This window comes from Microtus ochrogaster, unplaced genomic scaffold (genome assembly GCF_000317375.1).
Source record: "Microtus ochrogaster isolate Prairie Vole_2 unplaced genomic scaffold, MicOch1.0 UNK98, whole genome shotgun sequence".
Lineage (NCBI taxonomy): Eukaryota > Metazoa > Chordata > Mammalia > Rodentia > Cricetidae > Microtus > Microtus ochrogaster.
In genome coordinates, this window is record NW_004949196.1 from 291,047 (window position 1) to 315,460 (window position 24,414).

At 50.3% G+C, this 24,414-nt stretch overlaps 2 protein-coding genes across 3 annotated transcripts in view; one reads left to right on the forward strand and one right to left on the reverse strand.

Moving 5' to 3' along the window:
* Positions 1-19,973, forward strand: part of Safb (scaffold attachment factor B) — a 28,140-nt gene extending 8,167 nt beyond the window's left edge. The window contains exons 3-21 of one of the 2 annotated variants that reach the window (XM_005371087.2): positions 2,614-2,678; positions 3,124-3,333; positions 4,789-4,851; positions 7,018-7,045; positions 7,904-8,492; positions 8,904-8,953; positions 9,581-9,675; positions 14,959-15,108; positions 15,186-15,268; positions 15,418-15,557; positions 15,639-15,727; positions 16,652-16,758; positions 17,192-17,482; positions 17,796-17,933; positions 18,026-18,068; positions 19,009-19,124; positions 19,260-19,366; positions 19,498-19,564; positions 19,668-19,973. In XM_005371087.2, coding sequence (XP_005371144.1) covers positions 2,614-2,678; positions 3,124-3,333; positions 4,789-4,851; positions 7,018-7,045; positions 7,904-8,492; positions 8,904-8,953; positions 9,581-9,675; positions 14,959-15,108; positions 15,186-15,268; positions 15,418-15,557; positions 15,639-15,727; positions 16,652-16,758; positions 17,192-17,482; positions 17,796-17,933; positions 18,026-18,068; positions 19,009-19,124; positions 19,260-19,366; positions 19,498-19,564; positions 19,668-19,797 — 2,561 coding nt within the window. In that variant the 3' untranslated portion in view covers positions 19,798-19,973. The remainder of the gene's footprint in view (positions 1-2,613; positions 2,679-3,123; positions 3,334-4,788; positions 4,852-7,017; positions 7,046-7,903; positions 8,493-8,903; positions 8,954-9,580; positions 9,676-14,958; positions 15,109-15,185; positions 15,269-15,417; positions 15,558-15,638; positions 15,728-16,651; positions 16,759-17,191; positions 17,483-17,795; positions 17,934-18,025; positions 18,069-19,008; positions 19,125-19,259; positions 19,367-19,497; positions 19,565-19,667) is intronic. The other variant, XM_005371086.3, reaches the window with a different exon arrangement.
* Positions 19,974-21,667: 1,694 nt separating this feature from the next.
* Positions 21,668-23,292, reverse strand: CUNH19orf70 (chromosome unknown C19orf70 homolog). Its single transcript, XM_005371089.3, has 4 exons — positions 23,161-23,292; positions 22,519-22,696; positions 22,321-22,375; positions 21,668-21,899 (listed from the first exon to the last, which is right to left on the reverse strand). Exons 1-4 carry the CDS (start codon positions 23,187-23,189, stop codon positions 21,802-21,804), a joined length of 360 nt encoding a protein of 119 aa, XP_005371146.1. The 5' UTR covers positions 23,190-23,292; the 3' UTR covers positions 21,668-21,801.
* Between the last annotated feature and the right edge of the window lie 1,122 nt (positions 23,293-24,414).

The following is a 24,414-nucleotide window of genomic DNA, read 5'->3' on the forward strand; positions in this document are numbered from 1 at the left end:
CACAACAAAAAAGTAGCTGATAAGGGTTTTGAGGTAGGGTGTTGTAGTGTTGGCTGGCCTGGAACTTACTGAGTAGTCCAGCTGGGCTCGATATACAGCAGGAGACTCTGCCTTCCACACGTATACACATTCAAGCCTGTTCTGGAACTAGCTCTTGTAGCCCAGGCTGTCCTCGAACTCACAGAGATCAGCCTGTCTCTGCCTCCTGAGTGCTGGGATTAAAGGCGTGCGCCACTACCCCTTGGCTCGTTTCTTTTTTTTCTTTCTTTCTTTGTTTCTTTCTTTGTTTCTTTCTTTCTTTTTTTTTTTTTTTAAAGACGAGGTTTCTCTATGTAACAGTCCTGGCTGTCCTGGAACTCACTCTGTAGACCAGGCTGTCCTCAAACTCACAGAGATCCACTGGCTTCTGCCTCCCAAGTGCTGGGATTTAAAAGTGTGCACCACCACTGGCACAAATTTTGATAAGGAAGCTAAGGAATCCAGCAGCCCCGAAAAGCTTACTATAGTAGAGATAAGGCCAAGTGCCATAGCTGAGATCATTCCATACTGTTCCAGAGCAGTAAGGAAAAACCCTGAGTGAGACTCAAGGAGTTCGCTGTTGCTCCACTCCTTGGAGGGAAGCGCTACAATAACAATATGCCACTTGCCCAGACTGTCAGCTGCTGAGTGCATGTGGCTGACTGTCCACAGGATGGAGTGAAAGAAGAGGTGCACAAGATCCTAGGGCCTGGTGTTCGTGGGCAGAGGTGAGGCTCCAACTGGCTTGCTGGCTGATATGTTCTTAGAGATCTGTGAGCAGGCTCAGTGGGTAAAGGGGTTTCTGTCAAACCTGGTGGCCTCAGACTCACTTGATGAGAAAACAAACCCCTACAGATTCCCTAGTACCTCTGAATGATATATGTGTGGTGTGGTGTTTTTGTTTTGTTTTTCGAGACAGGGTTTCTCTGTGGCTTTGGAGCCTGTCCTGGAACTAGCTCTGTAGAGCTGGTCTCGAACTCACAGAGATCCGCCAGCCTCTGCCTCCTGAGTGCTGGGATTAAAGGCGTGTGCCACCGTCGCCCAGCCTGTGGTGTGGTGTTTATCGTGTAAATGTAAACTTGAAAATGAAAACTTTAAAAAGTATTTTCTTCACAATTAAGTGAAATGTAAACCCTGAAAGACCTTGGTGCACGTGAAGTAAGGAGATTGAAGAAAAGCCAGTTCAGGTATTGCCCACTGGAAGCTTCATCAGTCTTTCCTGATGGGTAGGGAGAGAGAACCTTGTAGTGTGAGGTGGGATTTGAATGAGCCACACTAGAAGCTGTTAATTGCGAAGTGAGAACACTTTGCACAAACCACTGATCTGTGTAGATTTGAATTTAGCCTGACCAGACAGATTCAGGCTGCAACAGATACTTTTCAAGCTGGTGGAGAAGGGATGGAGAGATGGCTCAGCGGTTAGAGCGGATACCTTTTTTTTGTTTTTTTGTTTTGTTTTGTTTTGTTTTGTTTTTGAGACAGGGTTTCTCTGCGTAGCTTTGGAGCCTGTCCTGGCATTCACTCTGTAGACTGGCCACGAACTCACAGAGGTCTGCCTGTCTCTTCTTCCCTACTGCTGTGATTAAAGGTGTGCACCACCACCACCTGGCTAGAGTGGATACTTTTAAAGATGGTGAGGGCTGGAGAGATGGCTCAGCAGTTAGGCTGCTCTTCCAGAGAAACCAGCTTCCATTCCCAGCACCCAATTGGTAGCTCACTCATTTCTGATGCCTCCACAGGCACCACATGCAATGTGGTGCACAACAAAACACCCATGCACATGAAAATAAGTGGGTAAGTTTTTTTGCTTTTTAAAGAAGGCTAGGTGGACCAGGGTGGTGGTGCACACCTTTAATTCCAACACTTGGAAGGCTGAGGCATGGGGATCTCTGTAAGTTCTAGGGCCTGTCCTCAGTGTTCATTTTAGTTCACTGCACCTATGGGTAGCCAATAGCTGGCTGGCAATTGCCCAAGCGGTGCTGTTTTGTTGGTTTGGGTTTGAACACAGGCTTAGCATGTAGCCTAGGCAAGCCTCCAACTAACGATCCTTTGCTTCAGCCTGAACATTAGGGTAGTAGAGCTGAGGAGGTAGCCCAGGTCAGGGTGTGAACAGCCAAAGATAGCATCTGCTACCCTGAAACTGGAGTTGCAACTAATGGTTGTGTGTCCTGGGAATTGAACCTGGGTCCTGTGCAAGAGCAGCCAGTGAGTGCTCTTAACCACTGAGCCAGCTTTCCAATCCCTATTACATTTTGGTTTGTTTCTTTATGTGTGTGCATGTGTGGTCAGAGGTACACTTGCTGAAATCAAGACCCTCCTTCTACCATAAGAGTTCCAAGAATTGAACTCGGGTGGTCAGCCTTTTCCCTGCTGAACCCTCTTGCTGGCCCAGTGTGTGCATCTCTGGTGATTCTCTATTCTGTCAAGTTGACAGTAAGCATCCCAACCACAATACACTGAGACGCCACTGAGACCCAGCTAGGATGAGAGGCCAGGCCTGTGCAGTGAGCTGAATTACTGGGGGCTTGCAGAAGCTCAGACACCAGCTTGCAGAGCACAGACAATTGGCCTCATTTCCATGTGCTGTCTCTTCAGGGAGGAAACCAGAAGATGAGGGTGTTGAAGACAACGGGCTGGAGGAGAATTCTGGTGATGGGCAGGTATGTATCACCTTTTCCATTGATGAGGAGAGGTGTTGACAGATATTTCTGTCTCACCTGGTCCTTCAGTCATTTAGTCCAAAAGAAATACACAGAGACCTACATTAATTATAAACTTGATTGGCCTATTAGCTCAGGCTTCTTATTAACTCTTATAACTTATATTAGCCCATAATCCTTGTCTGTGTTAGTCACATGGCTTGGTACCTTTTTCAGCAAGGCAGTCACATCATGTTTGCTATGTGTCTGGCTTTCTCTATCTGGGTGACAAATGCAGACTGACTTCCCTCTTCCCAGAATTCTCATTGCCCCACCTCTACTTCCTGCTTGGCTACCGGCCAATAAGCATTTATTTAAAATATAAGTGACAGGGTACAGACCATTGTCCCACAGCAAAGAGAGCCATGGTGGTAGTGTGGCCATGACAATGTTCTCTGTGTTGCAGGAGGACGTGGAGACCAGCTTGGAGAACCTGCAAGACATGGACATGATGGACATAAGTGTGCTGGACGAGGCTGACATTGACAGTGGCAGTGTGGCAGACTGTGTGGAGGAGGAGGAGGAGGAGACCACCCTCCCCGAAGGCTTGACAGATAACACCGAATTGGTGGAAGGCGACTTGAAGGGACTCCCAGAGCAGCTGCAGGAGCATGCTGTAAGCAGCTGGCGCCACGTGGGGCACTGGGTGGCAGAGTAGGCTAACAGGGACAGCTGCTGATCCCTGTCCCTTAGGGGAGCCTGAGCTGTAGTGTGCAAATACAGCCAGCTGGTGCAGTTACTTGCGGCTCAGAACTGCTTGCCCTCAATCAAGGTGCTCAACCCTGATAACGGCTTCTCCATGTGAAACATATGTCAGACCATAGCAGGGTTGTGATGGCTTAGACCGGCATGCCAGATGCTGTCATCCTGGTGCTAGAGGCAGGAATGTTGGTACAACTGCTAGGATGTCCCCAGTAAATGATGTGGCTTTGATGAGTATCAGTTCAACAGGCACAGGGTCCGAGGCCTCTCGGCAGTCTGTGCTGAAGGATTTTATGGGCACATGGTTGATGTCTGTCCGGAGAGAGGAAAGTGGGCTTCTGGCCTTCTCAGGACCTTAGATCTCCTGCAGTGAGCATTCTGTCCCCTCCTGTGAGAACCTACTGAGCTTGCCTTTGTAGGCCACACACTGATCTTCTGCTGTTAGGATACAAACAGGTCTCAGAATCTGTTCCTAAAAGCCACAGTCCAAATGCGCACTCTGGGGGTTGGGGCTCCCTGCCACAGATCAACAGAGAAGGCCAAAACTTGGGAACACGCTGATTTACAGTATGAAGGACACAGGGCCACCTGGGAGAATCTGTGAAGTGTGCCAAGTGCCAGTCTCTGTAACCTTACACAGGCTATTAATTCTTTTCGGGCTTTAGTCACCAAACTTTCAGGTTTGATGAGTAAATGCTGTCATGGCCCTTGCCACACACCTGCATCTATGATAGAAGTTTACAAGCAAACTGTACCTGTCACTGCCTCTCACCATTGCTCTGCAGCGCCAGAGGTCACTGTCACAGCCAGGACCAGCCCCCCCTCACAGCCAGGCACACTTGGGCCAGCCCCAGGCCTAGAGTGGTCGCCATGCCTCCACAGCAGGTGCTACTGCTGCCCAGTCAGAACAAACCCAGCATCCAGAGCAGGGACGGGCAGGCTGGGCGCACGTGTAGCTGGGGTGCTTCTTGGTATATGTGGCTCTCATGGTGGGAGACAGCTGGATCTTGGAAAGAAAGGGGTGAGGCTTGGTCTTCAGCGAATGTTCTCTGTGGGTGAAGAGCCTCTTCTTGGTGGGGGTCCCTCGTCTCTGTTGGTGAGCTACCACTTACTCTCCTGTGATGTCAGAGGTGGGTTACCTGCTTCCGAGGGCTTCATAGCACCTAGACTCAGACAAGAGGGTGGGTGGCAGGCTGTGCTCTGCAGCCCGATTCTAGAGGCAGTTTCCAGAAGATCTGCCAGGGGCCTGCTCTTCTGTTCGCCTCTGGAGTCCTGACAAGTGCTGTCTTCCACCTCGCCACGCTGGGTGGTGCACAGAGATGTATCCTCTCACCTATGCCATTATAAACTTGGCTCTCCCTTTCCACAGGTAGATGACAAGGAAGCTGTTAACAACGTGGATACATCGTCGTCCGACTTCACCATCCTGCAGGTAAATTTGTCTCACATCTCAATTGTACTCTCAGGTAGCCCCTGTTTCTAGAAGCCACCGCAGACATGCCTCATTGCTTGACAAACCACACACCAGCTAGGGTCACCTTCCCAGACAATGAGTGCTGGAGTCCTTAGAGGACATGCCTGCGGCCTCAGCAAAGTTGGAAACATGCTACTCTCTGGTTGCAAGTGGAAAGGGCCTTGTCCGAGTCCTTGCCTGGAAGAGGCTTAAGGCCATTGTTGCTCTGTAGCTGCCGAGTGAAGGTGAAGCCCCTGGCAGGATGAACACCGATGTAGATGTAGCCCCTTTTGATTTTCCTCCAGAGTGGGGATTAGCATTGGCACTCTTGAGATGAGGATCAGGGGTACCGAGCTAGTGTGGGGGCTTCCTAAACTGTAGCCACATGGCAGCCTGAAGGCCTGCTTGGTTTTTAGAAGCTGTGGCTACCACCCAGCACCTCCCTTGACTGGAGATGTATAGTTGTGGGGCCAAGCTTTGTGCCTGTAAGAACCCGGTCTGTAAGTTCACTGTTAGAAGAGGATGTTGGGATACAGTCTCCCGGAAGGGACGGGGATACAAGGGTGAGGGTTGTAACACTGCCCTCTTCTGCTGCTTGTGGGCAGCTCCTCACAGACTCTGCCCAGGTTTCCTAGGTAACTGTGATGGTTGATGTTTTGTGATGTCCATGCAAATACTAAACTTTAGAATCAGCTGGGTGTATTGGTGCACACCTTTAATCCCAGCACCCAGGAGGCAGAGGCTGCAGATCTCTGAGTTCGAGACCAACCTGGTCTATATAGCGTGTTCCAGGCCAGCCAGGGCTACATAGTGAGACCCTGTCTCCAAACAGGAGAAAAAACGAAGAACAAGGTGAGCACTAAGGGATGAGGTGGGTCCTGTGCTTCCTAGGAAATGCTGTGAGAAAGAGAGCATTGGCCTGTGGTTCTCCAGCTACCACCTGCACCACTTGAGCAGAGGTGACTTCTGGGCAAGTCGTTGCATTTGTTTCATAGAGGTCACCACCACTTAGAGCCTGTGCAATGAAAAGGAACACCCATGTCTGTCTGCCCTGGCATCTTATTAACATGAGACACTACAGGACATCCCTTCAGGTGTCGCTCTGCCATACTGCTTCTGTGTCCAATTCTAGAGCTCAGTTTGAAGTGCAGGCTAGTCATGTGAGGGAAACAGCCAAACCCTCAGCCTCCTGAAGTGTTCGGCTTGGACCCACAGTCTCCAGTGAGGGCTGGGACACTGGGGAGCAGAGCTGAAAGAGTGACGACTGTCCCAGCCTTCTCAGGAAGCCTCCCTTTTAAGAGCACATAGAGCAAGAGCTTGGGGTACAAACCCACTCACAGTCCTTGCCTCACACAGCAGCCTGTCTCAGCCATGCCATTCAAGGCCAGGGTCTACTGGCCTGTGTAAAGGACACTAGCAGTGACACCTGTGCTCATGCCTAGAGCCCAGGGGCTCACATCCTTGACTTGTGTTCAGGAGTGTTTCCTTGTCCCGTGGGTAGTCCTTAGAGGGCAGCAGGCAAAGCTTAAGTCAGAATGATCACCCAGAGAAGCTTTGCTTGCAGGCCTGAGACCATGGGAAGGTGGCTGTGGAGCCAGGGAACCCATTGTGTGGCCAATTCTTGTGAGGACTGTAAAAGTCACCACTGGACAAGGCAGAGAACAGCTGGGAGGATAGGATTCCTTAGACAAGTTGGGTCATCACTGAGGGAGATGGAAAGTGCTGGGGGCGGGGACGACTGCGTTGTCTGTTTCCCCTTGGCCCTAAATTTTCAGAAAGTCAGCTTGAGTATCCTGCAGGTGAAGAGAGTGCCCAGAGGCTTGTGCCAGGCAGTTAGGCATATATGGAAATGGGCGAGAGCTACGCTCCTGGTCTCAAGTTCAGTTCCAAGAGAGCCATTCCTGACCACAGTAGGGAGACAGGAGGGCTGCTGGGTGCCCTTCAACAGGATCAGCAGCGTGTCTGGGGCAGCCAGAAACTGAGGTGACCAGGGCAGAGCTTGTCTTGTGCAAGCAGGGCCACTCTGAGTCCATATTGTCCCCTGAAGTCCCAGTTGGTGGTCAGCCTCCCTTAGTCCCCATGAAAGTTGGTGGCGAAGTGGGACTAGGCCTTTAGGCAGCATCTTACTTGTGCTTTCTGTTGCAGGAAATCGAAGAAGCATCCTTGGAGCCAGGTACTGTCCAATGCAGGGCTCAGCAGCGGGTTCTGCCCACAGCGGGGAGGCTCATGCTAACCAGTGCCGCACTCTAATGTGCATTGCTCTAGTGCTTTACAGTCCAGAGCACACCAGGACCATAGAGATTGGAAACCCAGCCGTATCACAAGATCTGTACATGTGGCAGCAACCTGTGTGGCATCCTGTCCACGTGGCGAAGGCTTCGGTCCTGCTTTTAAACAGAAGCAGTGGCGTGAAAATGCCCACAGTTCCCGTGATCAGAGCTCTGTGTCTGTCGCCAGCAGATCTTGTGATACCGGCAGCATGTCACCATGTGGTGTTCGTACAGGCAGTGCAGGTAGCATAGGGAATGCCACATGAATAGGACATGACCGGATCCCCCGAAGAGGAGTGCACTTCTGAGAGAGAATCGCAAACAAACACTGTCCCTCTGGGCTGCCAACCTCCACATGCCAGAAGACCCGGCGCTCCGCACGTTAACTGCTGTAAGCAAGGCAAAGCATCAGGCAATTAGTGATGCATGAAGGCCAGGCGCTCAGTTACGCACTTGGACGCAAGCTGAATTGAGAAGAGTTGGTTCATACATTGTCACAGTGCACAGAATGAAGACTCAAGACTCAGAAGGTTGTGGGGTGAAGTCTCCGGGATGCTTGCCTCTGCCCTTAGCGCAGGCTGGGGGCGCCATGGCTGAGGGCGCAGGTAGGGTGCAGGCGCTATGTAGCGGGTTTTCCAATCTCTGTGTAGCCAGCAGTTCTGTCGGTGTGAGCGGGGCCGCCGCGCCCGAGCCGCAGTTGTGATTGCTTTATTTCCCTGGTGATTAAACCTTGTGCCATTCTATTCCTGTTAAATCCGTAGAAAATGAGAAAATACTCGACATTTTGGGGGAAACTTGTAAATCTGAGCCAGTAAAAGAAGAAGGTTCGGAGCTGGAGCAGCCCTTTGCCCAGGCCACGAGTAGTGTGGGGCCAGACAGGAAGCTGGCGGAGGAAGAGGACCTATTTGAGAGCTGCGGACACCCGGAAGAGGAAGAGCAGGAAGAAGAGCAGGAAGAAGAACAAGAGGAGGAGGGAGATTTAGCTTTGGTCCACAACAGCGAGTCTGAGTCTCCAAGTACTCGGTGTCAGTGGAGCGAGGCAGACGCCCCGTTAGCAGTAGTGAAAAGGGAGCCGGCGGAGGCGCCGGGTGAAGTCGCAAGCACAGGCGGAGGCCCCGGGATGGACCACGAGCCTGTAGGGCTAGAGGAGCCAGTTGAGCAGAGTAGCACAGCTGCCCTGCTCACGGATGCCACCAGCCAGGAGCTGGTGAGAGCGCCCACAGCAGCTTTGAGCCCTGAGCCCCGAGATAGCAAAGACGACGTGAAGAAGTTTGCTTTTGACGCTTGTAATGACGTCCCTGCAGCTCCTAAAGAGTCCTCAGCCAGTGAGGGCGCTGATCAGAAAATGAGGTTTGTTGATTCTCAGTCCTAGACCAGACGCTATCTCCTTTCATTGTCACTAGTGACACACGTGAGCTGTTTAGAGCCTGCAGTCGGCAGCCACGCTGCCCAGCGCTAGCTCCTTCAGGCAGTTTCACTTCTTGTTTATTTTACACTGGTTCTATAATCTTTTTCCCCCCTCAACCTGCCACGGTTGTTTGCTTTTAATTCTTCTTAATTATTTTTAGCCCAGCAGAAACTTAATTAACTCCTGTGGGTATGAAATCTTATGTTAGGTCAGATTTCCAAAACATGTTTGTCGGGGTGTCCTTTTTGAGAGCTAAGTGCCGGGTAGGTATGCAGCTTTGGCGGGTTCTTAGGGTTGCGGGTTTGTCTCTTGCTGCTACAGCCCCCTTGAATGACACTGTCTCTTGTCTCTAGTTCTGTTGAAGAAGACTCGGACACAAAGAGGCTTTCCCGTGAGGAGAAGGGTAGGTCCTCTAGTACACCAGTCTCCTGGAGTGCAGTAGGCCTCAAGTTCACCGCGGCCTGTTTCCCTGTACACACATGTATGCATGCATCCCACTACAGCTGGCAAGTGCTGCGGCCCCTTGTTAAAGTCACTTGCTGAGTGGGCTCAGTGGCTCAGGCCCTTTCTCCAATCACTTGGTAGGCAGAAGCACAGGGAGGGGGGCTGACAAGTTCCAGGCCAGCTTAGGTACCTGACTCAAATAGAAGTTTGCAGGCTGAGAAATGCCATACAGAACCAGCCTACAGTTCTGACCATGCAGGGTCTAGCTAGGGAGGGGAGGCACGACATGGGCTTGGAAAAGGTGGCAAGCAAGGACAGTGCCATGCTGCAGTGACTGCTTTATGAGCAGAAGCCATCTTGGGCTGAGATCAGTTCAGCTGTTCACAACTGACTGGTCCTTGATGTCCTGGCATCCTTTTTTAGTGTCAACACGTAGATGCCACTGCTGTCTGTGACTAGGCCGACACTGGTTTCCTGGGCCTGGCCATTCCATTGGGCCCTGGGCACATCCCTGAAGTTCTGGGGATGGCCGAGCTCTGGAGTTCTTTGGATGTTGAGGTTCTGACCAGAACTTCCCTTTGCACAGGTCGCAGCAGCTGTGGTAGGAATTTCTGGGTCAGTGGCCTTTCGTCTACAACTAGAGCCACTGATCTGAAGAACCTATTCAGCAGATATGGGAAGGTGAGCCACCGCTGCCCAAGAGCGAGCAGAGAAGACCTTGCTTTTACTAAATAAATGTCAGTTGTTCTGTTTTACCCACAAAAACTCGGGAGCCAGATGCTGGGGTGAGAGCCTGCCAGCTCAGAGAGGCTGAGAAAGCACCCAGCTGACCTTCCTCTTCTGCCTTTGTCCCTTGTCTTCTACCATCTTAATCAGGTCCTCTCTTGATGTCCCTCCCTTCCAGTTCTGTGTGTTTCTCTCTCCACCCTCCTGACTCCTTCTTACTCTTTACGGTTTTTTCTTAATAATCTTATGTTCTTTTCCTGTTAGCTGGTTGCTTACTCTGCCTCTAAACCTGTTGTTGGCTTTAATCCTATTTACAGTATTCAGGTAGAAAGCTCTTGCTTTAAAGATGTGTGCTAGGACTGAACTGCTCAGCTAGAAACAGGTTTTTCCAGTAAATAACACAATCTTAGGGTTCACAGTGTGATCAAACGTCCTGCATCATTTCCCCTTCTATCTAAACGAAAAGGAAAGGTTTTAAACTTTAACAGCAAAATTTTACAGTAATGAAGCTACTCTGCCAAACTTTCCACAGTGTCCAGCTTGGTTGTATTTAGCAGTTTTAGGATTAAGTATTTTTGAATTGAAATTTCTGTAAATTTTCATGTCAGTCTCGTATGAGCTCAGCAATTTGAATGTCCTTAGCAGTTTATAATACCAAGTTGAGTGGTATTTGTCAGCTTAGCGGCAAACCTAGCTAGAATGCAGCAGTCAGCCCAAAGGTGTCCCCTGTTTGTTCAGGACCTGGTGGCAGAAGAGGTGTGGGACAGTTTCGTCCAGTGATTAATGTTACCACAATTCAGGTGGATTTGTCATTGCAGGACCCCATCATCTTCTAAGGTTACTGTTAGGAATGGTCACGTGTTGGAGAACGACGTCTTGCTTGTTTGTCCTGGCCGCCTGGCTAGCTTAGCCCCCAAAAAACAACACAGAAATTGTATGACTTAAATCACTGCTTGGCCCATTAGTTCTAGCCTCTTATTGGCTAACTCTCGCATCTTGATTTAACCTATTTCTATTCTGTGTATCGCCAACATGACAGTGGCTTACAGGGAAAGATTCAGTATGTCTGTCTCTGGCGGGCCCCACGGTGTTCCTCTCTATTCCGCCTTTCTTCCTCCCAGCATTCAGTTCCGCCTACCTAAGTTCTGCCTTATCAGCTAGATCAAGGCAGTTTCTTTGTTCATTAACCAATGAAAGCAACACACAAACAGAAGGAACTCCTACACCAGTCATGGTTCAAAACTTAAAGCATCTATAGCAGATCTCCGAAAGGTTTAAGGAAAGTTTTAGAGAGTCAAAACCAAAAGATTATGAGATTAATGGCAACAGAATTATCCCTTAAATTTGTTTTTTCTGATAAGAGACAGAGATTTTGGATTTTCATTTAAGAAGAGTGCATGGCTTTACAGGAGAGAGCCACACTCCAGCTCCATCCAAAGCCAGTTTTAATTTTTGATTGATGTGGGGCCACTTAAAGACTATTTGCCACTTAGGTCTGTAGAGGGCAGCAGAGACAAGAATTTGGGACTTCACCTTGGTGGGCCAGCCTTATGGCAGAAAGAAAGAAGGAAGTGCCTGGCTGGGAGTCCCACCCCTGGCACACTGAGTGGTTGTCAGGCATGACGGTGGCATGGGTGCTGGTGCTCTGAGCTGGGTTTTCAGGCCAGTCAGCTGGAGGTGGGTGATAACCACTTGACCAGTGTATTCCTTTTTTGGGAGGTCATTTTCTCATGATGATCCATCCTTTTTCTTCAGATGTTTCACTTGTCCTATAGTCTCCAGATTGTGTAGTGTGCCTGTAATGTACTTTATGTTGTGATATGAAAAAAAACTTTTACTGGAGACATATTCTGGAACATGGTCAGTCTTAATTTGTACAGATATCACCATAATAATCATAATTTCTACTAAATAAATAATCATGGAATCAGCCTTTTCAGAGCTTAAAGCAGTTGACCATTGAAATCCTGAAACTTTATCTGAGCTATGGTGCACATATTTTAATTTCCCAAACTCTGCACAGTGAAACACATCCATGTGTCAAATTTCATTTCTTTGAGTACCCTTTAGGTTACTTCCTACAGGTTGTTTGGTTACGCAAAGAACAAGTAAGACATTTTCTTAAAATTTCCTTGGCTTGTTGCCAAGTGATAGAAAAGCAATCTTTCTTCAAGTCTTTGCTGTTAACATGGTGTTTTTAATGAAATTCTTAGACTTCTACCACATTTCCTATTAATAGCTGATCAGTTTCATCATTACCTTGTGCCAGAGGGCCTGGTGAGCCATATGGGATCTGATAGGTATGTTATATATAAAGGATGGTTTCTATTTCTGATTACTTGTTGTAGTTGAATAAATAGTAAAGTTAATTCTGAATTATTTGGAATAAATTCAGCTGTTCCAATATGTGAAACCATTCTTCTATGTATTGAGAGTCAGTAACTATATTAAGAGATTGAGAAAAATCTAATAATACTATAAGAATGTGTACATCTCTAATTTATGAACTGAATCATAAAGACTTTGAGCCACTTATTTCTCCTGACTTGAAACCTACCTTTCCTGGTTTATTTGCATCACTAGGGAAAGTAGGGGCTCCAGAAATTGGTATCCCATTTACTGTATCAGGGAGAATCCAATTGGCTCTTTTTACAAACTGAAAACTCTTGGTTTTGGGATATTTCTTGCCAAATCTCTCCCAAAAATTACTGTAAGCTCTTTACCATTGTTCATTTTATGCCCATAATGAGGCGATTTCAGTATTAGTAAAAGGTACCACAGTTTCCACCATGTCTATTCCTACTAATTGAGAAAAATCTCAGTTTTGCTTTCAGAATCAATTCAACAGGCATTCCATAAGTCTCTCAATTGCTTTGTGGATGAATTTCTTCAATGCCGACAGGGAATGATTGAACCAAATATGATAGTGGGGCCTGTACTTGTCTTGTCCTTAGCTGATCTGCATTCATTAGTTCAGTGCTGGCCTTTGCCAAACCTTCTGCATACTCCAGAAGACTGGTGACTTCTGTTGGGTCTCTAGGAACACCTTGCATACAATCCTTTTCAAATGACCTTGCTTACCACAATTAAAACATGTCATTTAGCCAGGCGATGGTGGCGCATGCCTTTAATCCCAGCACTCGGGAGGCAGAGACAGGCGGATCACTGTGAATTCGAGACCAGCCTGGTCTACAGAGCTAGTTCCAGGACAGGCTCCAAAGCCACAGAGAAACCCTGTCTCAAAAAACCAAAAAAAATAAATAAATAAAAAGAAAATAAAACATGTCATTTTTATTTTTCTTAAAACTTTTAAAAGTTACTTCCCCATCAGAGTAGCATCATAAACGTCTATTGATGTTGCCTTTGAAAACCTAATCACCTTTTTGCATTTTGAATTAGCATTTTCAAAAGCCAAAGAATCAATTAATATTTGTCTTCTGGATCTAATACTGTTCTGTTTATAGCTGAAGTCAGTGTTTTTTGGACTTGTATAATTTTAGTAAATTACTTAGATGTTTTTCCTGATTCTCCAACCCTGTTTGAAGCAGTCAAAGCTGCTAAAGAACATAGTACCAAGGTGTGATCATCAAATTCAAGCTGTCTTTGTAAATCAGAATGTTGATCTTCACCTAGCAACTGATCTTGAGAAATATTAATACCTCTAACCTTATTTCACTGTTCTATGACCCTATGATCTTCTTTCTACCGTGTTAGTCATTGTATCTGAGGACCAGCTTTCTAATATTACTGTTGCCAAATCTTTCCAGTCTTGGTGGATAATTCTGTTCTGAGTTACCCATGAATTTAACACCTGCTTCACATAGGGAGAATGCATGCCATATGAAATGACTATTTCCTTAAGTCTCTTGAAATCTAACATTCTGCAGGATCCCAAGTCAACTTCTGCATAGCCTTGGCGATCTCTATCATCTGCTGGTAGTGGTTTATAATGACTGGTTAAACTAAGATTGGGTTTCTGATAACCTTGGGTCTCTCCTCTTTAGTTGCATCATGCAGTGGTGTGGTAGATTCTTGTCTAAATTCCTCTGTCTGTGTCTGAGAATTTTTCTTATTTTCATACGTCTTTTTAATGCTTGTATCTTAAATCCACTCTTCATATTTGGCACAAAAAACACTGGCTATTGAGGATAAAATATGAATTACCAGACCGATAGTAATTGTAATTGGTATTATGTCAATCTCAGCTAGGTCATTTATTCTGTTTTCTGCCATTTAGAGTACACCATAGTTCCCATCCTTAACTTAGGAAAGTTTTTTTCTTTTAATATTATTTAACTCTTCCTTCCCAGGTGTCTTACCAAACCTGATGACTTCTCATCATTTGACTACAAATGGCATGATTTCTCTGTCCGTGTTTGTGCCCCATGTTGGAAGCCAAGTGTTTTTAGTAAAATCTTAGTTGTTCAATTTTACCCACAAAGACTTGGAGTCAGATACTGGGGTGAAAGCCTGCTAACCCAGAGAGGCAGAGAAAGCACTCAACTGACTTCCTTCTCTGCCCTTGTCCCAGAAGCCTCCTGTCTTCTACCATTTCAATCAGGTCCTCTCTTCATGTCCCTCCCCTCCACTTCTTGTGTCTCTCTGCCCATCCTGTCTAATCATTGTATATTCACTTCCTGTCAGCTGGTTGTTTGCTCTGCCTCTTGACCTGTGGTTGACTTTATTTAATTCTGTGTACAATATTCAAGCAGAAAGCTCTTGGATTAAAGTGTGTGCTAGAGCTGAAACAACAAAATTAGAAACAGATTTTTCCAGTAAATAATACAAATTTAAGGTTTACAGTGTTATTAGATATCCTGCAACAGGACCTGGCTGCACAGGTCTGTGTCCTGGCTTATTCGGGGACAGACTGGAGCTCCCTGTCAGGGCTGGGTTCCACATATGCCGTGAGAGTGTGGTGCTGTGACCACCAGGTGGTTTCAGAGGACTCACTTGAGCCACCTCTCAACTCACTGATAAGTGTTGCCATCATCTGTGTTGGTTACTGTTTGTCTATGGCTCTGTGACTCCACCAAGACTCAGTCCATGGTATGACTGTCACTCCCATGTGCAGTTTAAAGCCTCCCAGTCCCCTTGAGAACCTCTGCTGGTGGCTGCACTGTTTCTCCCCAGTGCCTCTAGTAGGGCCTTGGGCTGAGGGGAGTCAGAATCCCTTCCTTGCTCTGTGATTACCAGGTCCATGCCTGCAGTAATACTGAGGTGGTTTGCTTTCTTCAGGTGGTGGGTGCCAAGGTTGTGACGAATGCCCGCAGTCCTGGAGCTCGCTGTTACGGCTTTGTCACTATGTCCACAGCTGAAGAGGCAACAAAATGCATTAGCCATTTGCATAAGACTGAGCTGCATGGCAAAATGATTTCAGTGGAAAAGGTAACTGGCCATGTGCTACAGTTGGGGCTGGCACTGGTGCCAGGGCATAGGGGCACTAGCATTTGACTCTTCCATAGGCCAAAAGTGAGCCTGCTGGCAAGAGAGTGCCTGACAGGAGAGATGGAGACAGCAAGAAGGAGAAGGCCAGCACCAGTGACAGGTATTCCTGCAGACCACCAGAGCTTTGCTCTTACCCTCCCTGCCCACTAGCACGTGCCAAAGATGGCCTTGAACCCCCTGCACCTATGAACTGGGTAGCCATTGCCTCTTGAATGTTTGCTCTGAGGCTTGTGGGCCACTCACTTCTAGGTCAGCAACCCTGAAGAGGGAGGAGAAAGCCGACAGAAAGGACGATGCCAAAAAGGGGGATGATGGGAGCACAGAGAAGACCAAGGACTCGGATGATCAGAAGCCTGGGCCTTCAGAGCGCTCACGGACCACCAAGTCAGGTAGGCAATGATGCCTGTGTCCCTTCACGCATAGCCTAAAGCCACCATCTGCATTCAGCTCTTCCCTCCCTCTGCTTACAGGAAGCCGTGGTACCGAGCGCACTGTGGTGATGGACAAGTCCAAAGGTGTGCCTGTCATCAGTGTGAAGACATCTGGGTCCAAAGAGAGAGTGAGTGTCAGACCGACAGCAGGCTCGATGCTCCAGTGATTCGAGGGAAGCTTCATAGAGAGATGCGAGGCATCTAGAGTAGCCTGTCTGCTGCTGCTCTCTCTGATGGCCGCCATGTGCTGCCTCCCGTCCCTGCCTCCTGGAAGCCCACTGTTGGGACAGCTGCAGACCTTGGTGGGTTCTGAAGTCTCAGAGCCTGACCACCTTAGCATGGGTCTGGCATCCCTGAGACCTCCCATCCATGCCAAGCCTCTAGAGGACCACATCATGTGGCGCCGGGCCTGGGTCACAGGGGGCTTCTGAAGGCAGGGTCTAGGCTTGGCATGTTTGTATCAACCCGGGACTCTGAGGGTCTCAAAGCCCAGCATGGCTCACTGCTAAGTGAGAAGGCCTGTTGCCTGCGACTTGTGGCCATTCCCACATGCACTGGTGTCTCGAGGTGGCTTTTTACTTCAGTCTTACTTGTAGCAGCTAGAAAGTGGGAAGGTGAAGGGTGGGCTCCAGGGGAAAGTGGGTGGGTCTCAATGGGCGCTATCACACCTGAGGAGATGGTATATATGGCCCTGACTGTGAAGGAAAGGGCAGATGGGATTTATTAGGAAGACTGCGATATGCTGCAGGCCAACCAGGGCTAAACAGTGAGACACTTGCTCCAGAAAGTTAGAGTTTCATTGTAGTTAGAGCAATAGTTGTGACTTAGCCAGCCTGGAGCTCACAACTCAGCACAGCATGCTGGAGGCTGAAGCAGAAGGACCGCGTGGTGGTCCTTCTCGGGGCGGGGATGATGAATGGTGACTTTATGCCATTTGGGGACATAGGCAGCTCCATTTGAGTCTCTCCTGTGAGCACCTTCAGTCAGCAACTGTCCCTGTGCCAAGTGCCTCTGTCCCTCCTGCACTAATTCTCTTTTTGTTACTGAACCAGGCCTCCAAAAGCCAGGACCGAAAGTCGGCCAGCCGGGAAAAGCGGTCTGTTGTGTCCTTTGACAAAGTTAAAGAGTCCCGAAAGTCCAGAGACTCCGAGTCACGGAGGTGAGCAGGGCTGGAAGGGACAGCCATGGGTGGGTGTTGAGTGGCTCACTGGCTGGGCACTTTGAGGACCCTGTACTGAGATGACTGCCGCAGTATTTTACCATCTTCAGAGACCTCAGAAAGTGTCCAGCAGGGCAGGGACGATGGGAATATTCACTTGCCCAGGAAGGATCGGAAAAGGTATAGCAGGCATTTGACAGCTGATCGCAACACTGTTGCAGTTTCTAAAGTGGCCCTTGCTTGAGGCAGTGTGTGTGTGTTTATGTGGGCTCCAGGGCAGGCCAGCACAATGGGGCAGAGCCTCTGGCTGCTCTGCTGGGCGAAAGGGGAGAGGAAGACAGAGGAAGGCAGTGCTGTTTTTGACCTGGCTGTCCTAGCATGCCCCTAGCTTCTCACACTGAACCCTCTGACTTGACTTGCCCTCCTCTTACAGGGAGCGGGAGCGTAGCGAGCGGGAGCAGCGGCTGCAGGCACAGTGGGAGCGGGAGGAGCGGGAGAGGCTAGAGATCGCCCGTGAGCGCCTGGCTTTCCACCGCCATCGGCTAGAGCGTGAGCGCATGGAGCGGGAGAGGCTGGAGCGCGAGCGCATGCATGTGGAGCAGGAGCGGAGGCGTGAGCAGGAGCGCATCCATCGCGAACGAGAGGAACTGCGACGGCAACAGGAGCTGCGCTATGAGCAGGAGCGCCGGCCAGCCGTGCGCAGGCCCTATGATGTGGATGGCCGGTGAGCAGCCAGAGGTCCAGGTGCGCGGGGCGGGGCAGGGTCTCACTGTTGAACGTAAGGCCGAGCCTGCTGCCTGTTGGTGTGTGAATCTATGGTAGAAGGCAGGCAGGTGTCCTGTGAAGCTGCCAGTGCTAAGGCCTTCCAAAGGCCAGGACATCCAGCATTCACGGTGGCACTAAGGCAGAGGTGGGGGTATTTGGTCCAAGGGCTTATTACCGCCTCCACAGAAAGAGCTCTTGCCAGGGACATGGTTGTGACTTGGAGCTGTGCAGGTTCTAGGTGCCTTATGTCCCTGCCTCATACCCCATCGCAGGCGTGATGATGCCTACTGGCCAGAAGCCAAACGGGCCACACTGGATGACCGCTACCACTCAGATTTTGGACGCCAGGACCGCTTCCATGACTTCGACCACAGAGACCGGGGCCGCTATCCCAACCACTCCGTGGACAGGTGAGCCTCATCGTGGGCCCATGACCATGTTGGGTGGGCTCTGTGCACACAGACCCCTCCCTATCTGGTCTCATTGAAATCCTATTTTTTAGGAGAGAAGGTTCAAGGTCGATGATGGGAGACCGAGATGGACAGGTGAGTGCGCGGGCCACTGCTCCAGCTGTGAAAGGGCGGTCCCACTCGCTGCTGATAGTGCTACACACTGCTACTCTGGAGTCACAGTGCTAGCCATGCCCTTCCCTCCTACACACCTGAGCCACTGCTCCCTATGGGGCTGACCCAGTGCCCCTTGCATCCTCTGTCCCCTTGTTGCTCTCCCACTGTCAGGCTTCAGCTGCACAGTGCCACCCTCACTACTGTCTTGCTTACCATCCTTGGTTTTCCATCACCAAGTCGGGTTGTCTGCGGCCCTTGGATACACTCATTCCTCAGTCCTATGGCTCCATCCTGATGTCGCTATTTCCACATAGCTAGTTGTCTTTGGGAACCGGTGACTAGAAGTGGCCTGTGTGAGTGTTCATTTGTACATGCAGTTGTCACTACAAAGAAGGGCAGGTGACAGTGTCTTCTGACTTAGAGATAGGAAGACAGAGCAAGAGCTGGCCAAGAACGCCAGTGACCAGGACTGTTTGTGCTCAGGCAGGAAACTGGGGGCTTTGGGAGATGTTCACTGTGCTTGGCTTCACTTGGTGTTGTCAGGTCTTTCTGCCTTGGCCCTTAAAACAGTTTTGATAAGCCAGTATTTGAGCTGGGTATACTGGTCACCCTCAGAATCCCACCACTCAGGTAGTTAAGATAGGGGTTACTGGCATTTACATACAGTCTCAGCCACAGAGTGAGGCCTTGCGCTAGAGTTCATGTGGGTATCTGTGTGCTGCCACTCTTCTGGTTGGTGTCTCACGTTTGTAAAGCAAGGGTGCTATGCATAGGCCGGGCTCTTTGTAAGGAGCCTTGTGAACCTAACCCTTCGTGAAGGAGGACACTGTAATAGTGGTCACACTCTGCTCCCTGAGCTTTGTATCCTCGCATCTAGGGATCAAAGACAATGCTGACCTCACCCTTTTCTCTGGTCCAGCATTACCCTGAGCGCCATGGAGGACCTGAACGCCATGGCCGGGACTCTCGAGATGGCTGGGGCTACGGCTCCAACAAGAGAATAAGTGAAGGCCGAGGGCTGCCCCCACCTCCCAGGTTTGTGTCCCACCCTCCCAAGGCCTGGAATGGGGGTGACCAGCCTGACCTGGTGGAGCCTGTACCTCCCAACAACACCATCTGCTGAGGGCCTGGTGTGTGTGGCAGTGCAGGTCAGAGGGGTCTCTTTCCAAGGGGCAGGCGTGACTGGGGGGAGCACAGTCGGAGACTTGAAGACGACCGGGCGTGGCAGGGCGCAGCTGACGGAGGCATGATGGAACGTGAGCACAAGAGGTGGCAAGGTGAGAACTAGGTGGAAGCCAGGGCCACTGGCTGAGAAGGGACTGGGGTGGGGTAGGGCAAGCTGAGACCAAGCAGCTGTTGGCTCCACACCTGCCAAGCTGCCCTCTTGGACTTGTGCCTCATCCTGCAGGAGGTGAGAGGAGCATGTCAGGCCACTCAGGGCCCGGCCACATGATGAACCGTGGAGGCATGTCAGGGTGAGTACTCTACTGCCAGGTGGGGGCAGGGCTGCACTGCAGTGAGCTGGGGACCGCCTGTGGCTTGGGGAAGGCTGTCTAATGGTCCCTGGCCTCTCCTTAGGCGTGGCAGTTTCGCCCCTGGTGGAGCCTCACGTGGCCATGTGATCCCGCGTGGAGGGATGCAGGGAGGCTTTGGAGGACAGAGTCGGGGTAGCAGACCCAGTGACGCCCGCTTCACCCGCCGCTACTGAGCACCTGTGCTGCCCAACTGTGACCTCCATGTCCTGTCAGGACTTCTCCACCATTGTATAAAAGATTTTTTTTTTAATCTGCCATATTGTAGCTTGTTAACAATGTGAATTTGTTTTCATTTGGTTTTTGTTGCTGTTTTTTGTAATAAAGGTGTTTCTGTTCATGTGCCCTTTACTTCAAGCCTTCAAGCCTGGCCTCTCATTTTCATCGAGAGAGAGATGTGGTACTATACAAGCAACTGTACAAGCTGTGTCCACGGTGCCTAGTCAATCCCATTCTGTGTGGCACCTGTGCTGTGGCCTTGGCTACCTCAGTCCTGCACATGGGAAGACAGCCTATTTGGTCCCATGTTGCAAGCTCAGGCTTGGTGAGCATCAAGGACATGCAGGGCTATTATCCTTCCTGTGCACAGACCTCTACAAGAACAAAGCTGGCTGCTGGAGGAGGCAGCAGCGGTGTGAGGGGCACAGGTCTCACTCTGGAGATCACTGACACCCAGCCCGGGTTAGACAGGTAGCCCCTGGTTTTAGAGTGTAAGACACGTCACCAGCTCTGGACTTAAGCAGAGTGACAGCAGTAAGCCCAATGCCAGGTGCTCTCTGCAGCCTAGGAGAACCTAGAAAAGTTATGTTCAGCCAGCCAAAATCCCCTCCATCTGTCCACTATGTTTCCAGGGTGTTCTGTGAATATACAAATAGCTGGATGTCCTATTGGGCTTGGACACATAAAGAGCTCTGTGTGACAAAAGCTGTTCCTGGAGGTGACCCAGAGCCCAATGGTGGCCTAGAGTCTTCCCACCTTAGCCCCACCCATTCTGGGCCTGACTGCCAATCACAGCCTTCTCTGACTAAGGCCTCAGACAGCTGATGCAGCCTTACTTGTGGCTCCTGGGAAAAGGGACCTACAGGGAGGGGGCTGGGAGGTGGTGGCAGGGGCAGGTGGATCTCTGTGAGTTCGAGACCAGCCTGGTCTACAGAGCTAGTTCCAGGACAGGCTCCAAAGCCACAGAGAAACCCTGTCTCGAAAAACAAAAAAAAAAACAAACAAAAAACAAAAAAAAAGGGACCTACAGGGGACAAGGTTGGGAGGCCTGAGTGGTTATGATCAGTCTGGACAATGGGAAAGTCAAGAACTGGTCTGTTGTAAATGAAACCCCTGTTGAGGGCCTCCCCATGTCCAGACTCCCCTAACCTTAGTACCTACTTCATCCTCTCTGAGGGCTAGGGGGATGGTTCAGTGGTCCAGTACCCGTGACAGGCAACTCAGGACTGCCTGTACACCCAGCTCCAGAGAGGACCCTCCTGGGTAGTGTGGGCAGTGCACACACACATGCATGCACACACACAGGGAAGCACTGCTAGTCGGTACTTTTTGTCAATAGCCACCTGGGAAGAGGGACACTAAGGAAATGCCTCCATCGGATGGGCCTGTGAGCATCTTTGTGAATAATGAGTGATGTGTGAGGGGCAGTAAACAGCACCACCCAGGGCTGGTGGTCTAACCTTGAGGAAGGAGCAACCCCCCCCCCCCCCAGTGAACCTCCATGACCTCTGCTTCAGTCCTGTCTCCAGGTCTGCCCTGACTTCCCTCAGCAAGGGAGTGAGGCCTGAGGAACCAGCTGCTGGAACAAACCCTGTCCTGCCTGAGCAGCTTTCAAGCGTGATGTTCTATCACAGCAATAGAAACCCTAAGACACTGTTTTTTAAAATTGAAAACAAACCTTTTTGGGCTCCAAGCACTACATCTGGAACACGGTTCCCCATTGGTCCGGACTCCTCACACAAGCAAAGGCTGCCAGGAGCCAGGACCCCCAAAAGCCCAGGTGATCCATTTTCCTCCAGTCCACTCCACTCTACCAGAACACAGGTCAGGGACTATTCCAAGTCCTTTATTGGACCAGCAATGCTGGAAGCTGCCCTCAGAGTGGGGTCCCCACTGTGGTTGAGTCTGTGGCATCCTGGTCTTGCCCCCGCCCCCCATAATGATGGGACAGGTGGCATCCGTTACTTGGTGTGCTCTTTCACGTACTCCCAGCCCTCCTTGGAGTATTCTCGGGCCTTGGTGGGGGCCACTGACAAAGCTGCCATGACGGAAATGATGCCTGCAGGGACAGTGCATGGGTACCAGTGAGTCCCCAGCTTGCCAGAACCACTTTCACAGCCAACCCCCAAGGAAGCCGAAGAGTTGTAGCTGGAGCAGGAGTGGGGTCACCCCTTCCCTACACGTTTCTCAGATAGTTTTGTTTTTAAACAGGATTTTTCTTTGTAGTCGTGGTTGTCCTAGAATTCACTTGGTAGACCAAGTTAGCCTGGAATTAAAATCTTCCTGCCTCTGCCTCCCAAACACTAGAGACACCAGCACGTGCCACCACACCCAATCATTTCTACTTAGCTCCATAGACGACATACAGGCACACAAACAGATAAACTGGGAGGAATGGAAAGGAACAGCAAGACAAACAGGGTTGGGAACAAGGCTGGCATGTCCAGGTATCCCCCAAACAAGGGCACAGGGGGCCTTACCTGAGTTCCAGGAGTCACGGAAGTTCGGAAAGTTAATCTTTGGAGGGGCTGGGAGCTGGGAATAAAGATGAGCACAGGGCTAGTGCGTGGGGATAGGTCACAGCCTTGTCACCCAAACCCAGCAACATAAACTCAACCAAGTAGGAGCCGTGGGGTACCAAGGCCAACCATAACCGGCCTGAGTCCCAGCCAGGGTACCTGTGGCATCTCCAGACCCGTCTGCTGGCACACATACTGGCTGAACTGGTACATTGCTGGTGGCACCACCTCCTCGGCCTTCCGTAGGGCAGCCTCGCTCTTGTCGCTGGGCCCCAGCAGCTCCTGGTCATAAACAAGGTAGACTGCTCCCCCCGCCACGCTTCCCTTGATGAGGAACCTAGGGGAAAAGAGACAGAAGCTGTGGCGGCAGGGTCGCCATTCGGCGACCTGGGAGGCCACAGAACAAGGATCATTCATATTGCCTTGTGTGACACGAGTTTTAAACCAAGTCTTAAAGTAAGAGACAGTGAATCGTTCGAAATCCTGCCGAGATCAGGAGACACCGGACATAAAACCTTCCAGGGAGACCAAAGGAACTTCATGTCACTCATGCTCCGGAGAGGGGGGAAGGGCAAGATTTTCCACGAGTCCCCGTTGTACATAAGGGAAAACTGAAGCTGTAGGTGACAAGGGCTGGCTGGGAGGTAGGAGAGGCGATCCAGTTAGCTTTGCCAGTGAGCCTGAGAAGGGGTCCAGATGCAAGCGGAAGTGAGCAGTCGCAGGACACCAAGCCGCAAGGTACAGATGCTTGCAGCACGGAACTTTCCCGAAGGCTCAGGACCCACCCGAGTCTCCACGCACCTCATTAGCGACCACACTCGAGCCACCATGGTCTGTCTCTCGTTTCACTCCCCGCGCAAGGGCACGCAATTCACCCGCCGCTTCCGGTAAGCGGCGCTGCTGAGTCTCCTGGGAAATACAGTCCTCGCCGTCAGCCGCAAAGGACTCTGGGAGCGGCAATCGGGTTAGTCTCTGGAGGACCGTGGCTGTGGCAATTTCTTCAAGGAAATGTAGTCGGGAGGAAAAAAAAGACGCGCTAGGCCGCGAAGACTCCCGGGAAATGTAGTTTGAAGGGATGATGGACGGAGCCCTCAGAAGACGCTGATGAGATCCCCGCGCCTGCGCGAAGGATTGAGGGTCCTGAGGGGAAGCCAGCCTAGGCGGCGGTTGCCACGGCAACGGGAGGACGGGATTGCGCCAGAAAAGCGAGTTCCCTTCACGTCTCGGGGTGTGGCTTTCACCTAGAGGGCGTGGCAGAGGCTTCGGCCTGCTGATAGGACTCTGGGGTGGTTGCCAGGGTGTTTTGTACTTGCTAGCCTGGAGGTTCGGGGTCACGTGATACGGGGTTGGTGGTGGGTGGTCCGGGGTCAGGTGTGGTGGGGGGCCAAAGAAGCAGCGGGTAACAAGGGAGATGATCGTGTAGATCCCCATACGGCTATGAGATGGGGGAAACAGGTCTGAGCGGATAAGTGGTTGCTGGAGGCCATACCAGGGGATTCATACCCCTTTGTCCAGTGTGGAACTTGAGAACCCCGAAATCATGGAACAGAGAGTTCTTCGGGGGTTTGAATGCTACAATCCTGCATTCACTGTGCCGCTGCAGGCACAGGCTCATCCACGTCCATCTCTCCAGCCATCCGCACAGCCAACCGTCCATCCCCCGCTACCTTGTTGGCTTGCTATGGTTCTAGCCTAGAAGTTTCACAGGTTCACACTGAAAGCGGGAAGATGTGTGGACTTTGCAACACAGTACAGATTCTCCTTGTGCAATCTCAGTCTTTTGGATTTGGGAAACTTCTCCTTGTCTTCTGGACTTCTGTAGAAATTCCAAGATAAGAAAGACCTGTGTCGTGGCTGGAGAGGTGGCTCAGAGGTTAAGAGCACTGACTGCTCTTCCAGAGGACCTGGGTTCAATTTCCAACAACCACATGGCAACTCACAATTGTCTGTAACTCCAGTTCTAGGGGATCTGACACCCTCACACAGATATATACACAGCCAAAGCACCAGTGTATGTTAAATAAGTAAAATATTTAATTTATTTATTTATTAAAG

What these genes read in the sequence shown, in the direction of transcription:
- CUNH19orf70 (XM_005371089.3), bottom strand. Translation starts at nt 23,189, where the DNA reads ATGGTGGCTCGAGTGTGGTCGCTAATGAG. An exon ending in CGAGTGTGGTCGCTAATGAG is followed by an intron (nt 22,697 to 23,160) that starts GTGCGTGGAGAC and finishes CTTTTCCCCTAG; the next exon opens with GTTCCTCATCAAGGGAAGCG. An exon ending in CGGGTCTGGAGATGCCACAG is followed by an intron (nt 22,376 to 22,518) that starts GTACCCTGGCTG and finishes CTTTATTCCCAG; the next exon opens with CTCCCAGCCCCTCCAAAGAT.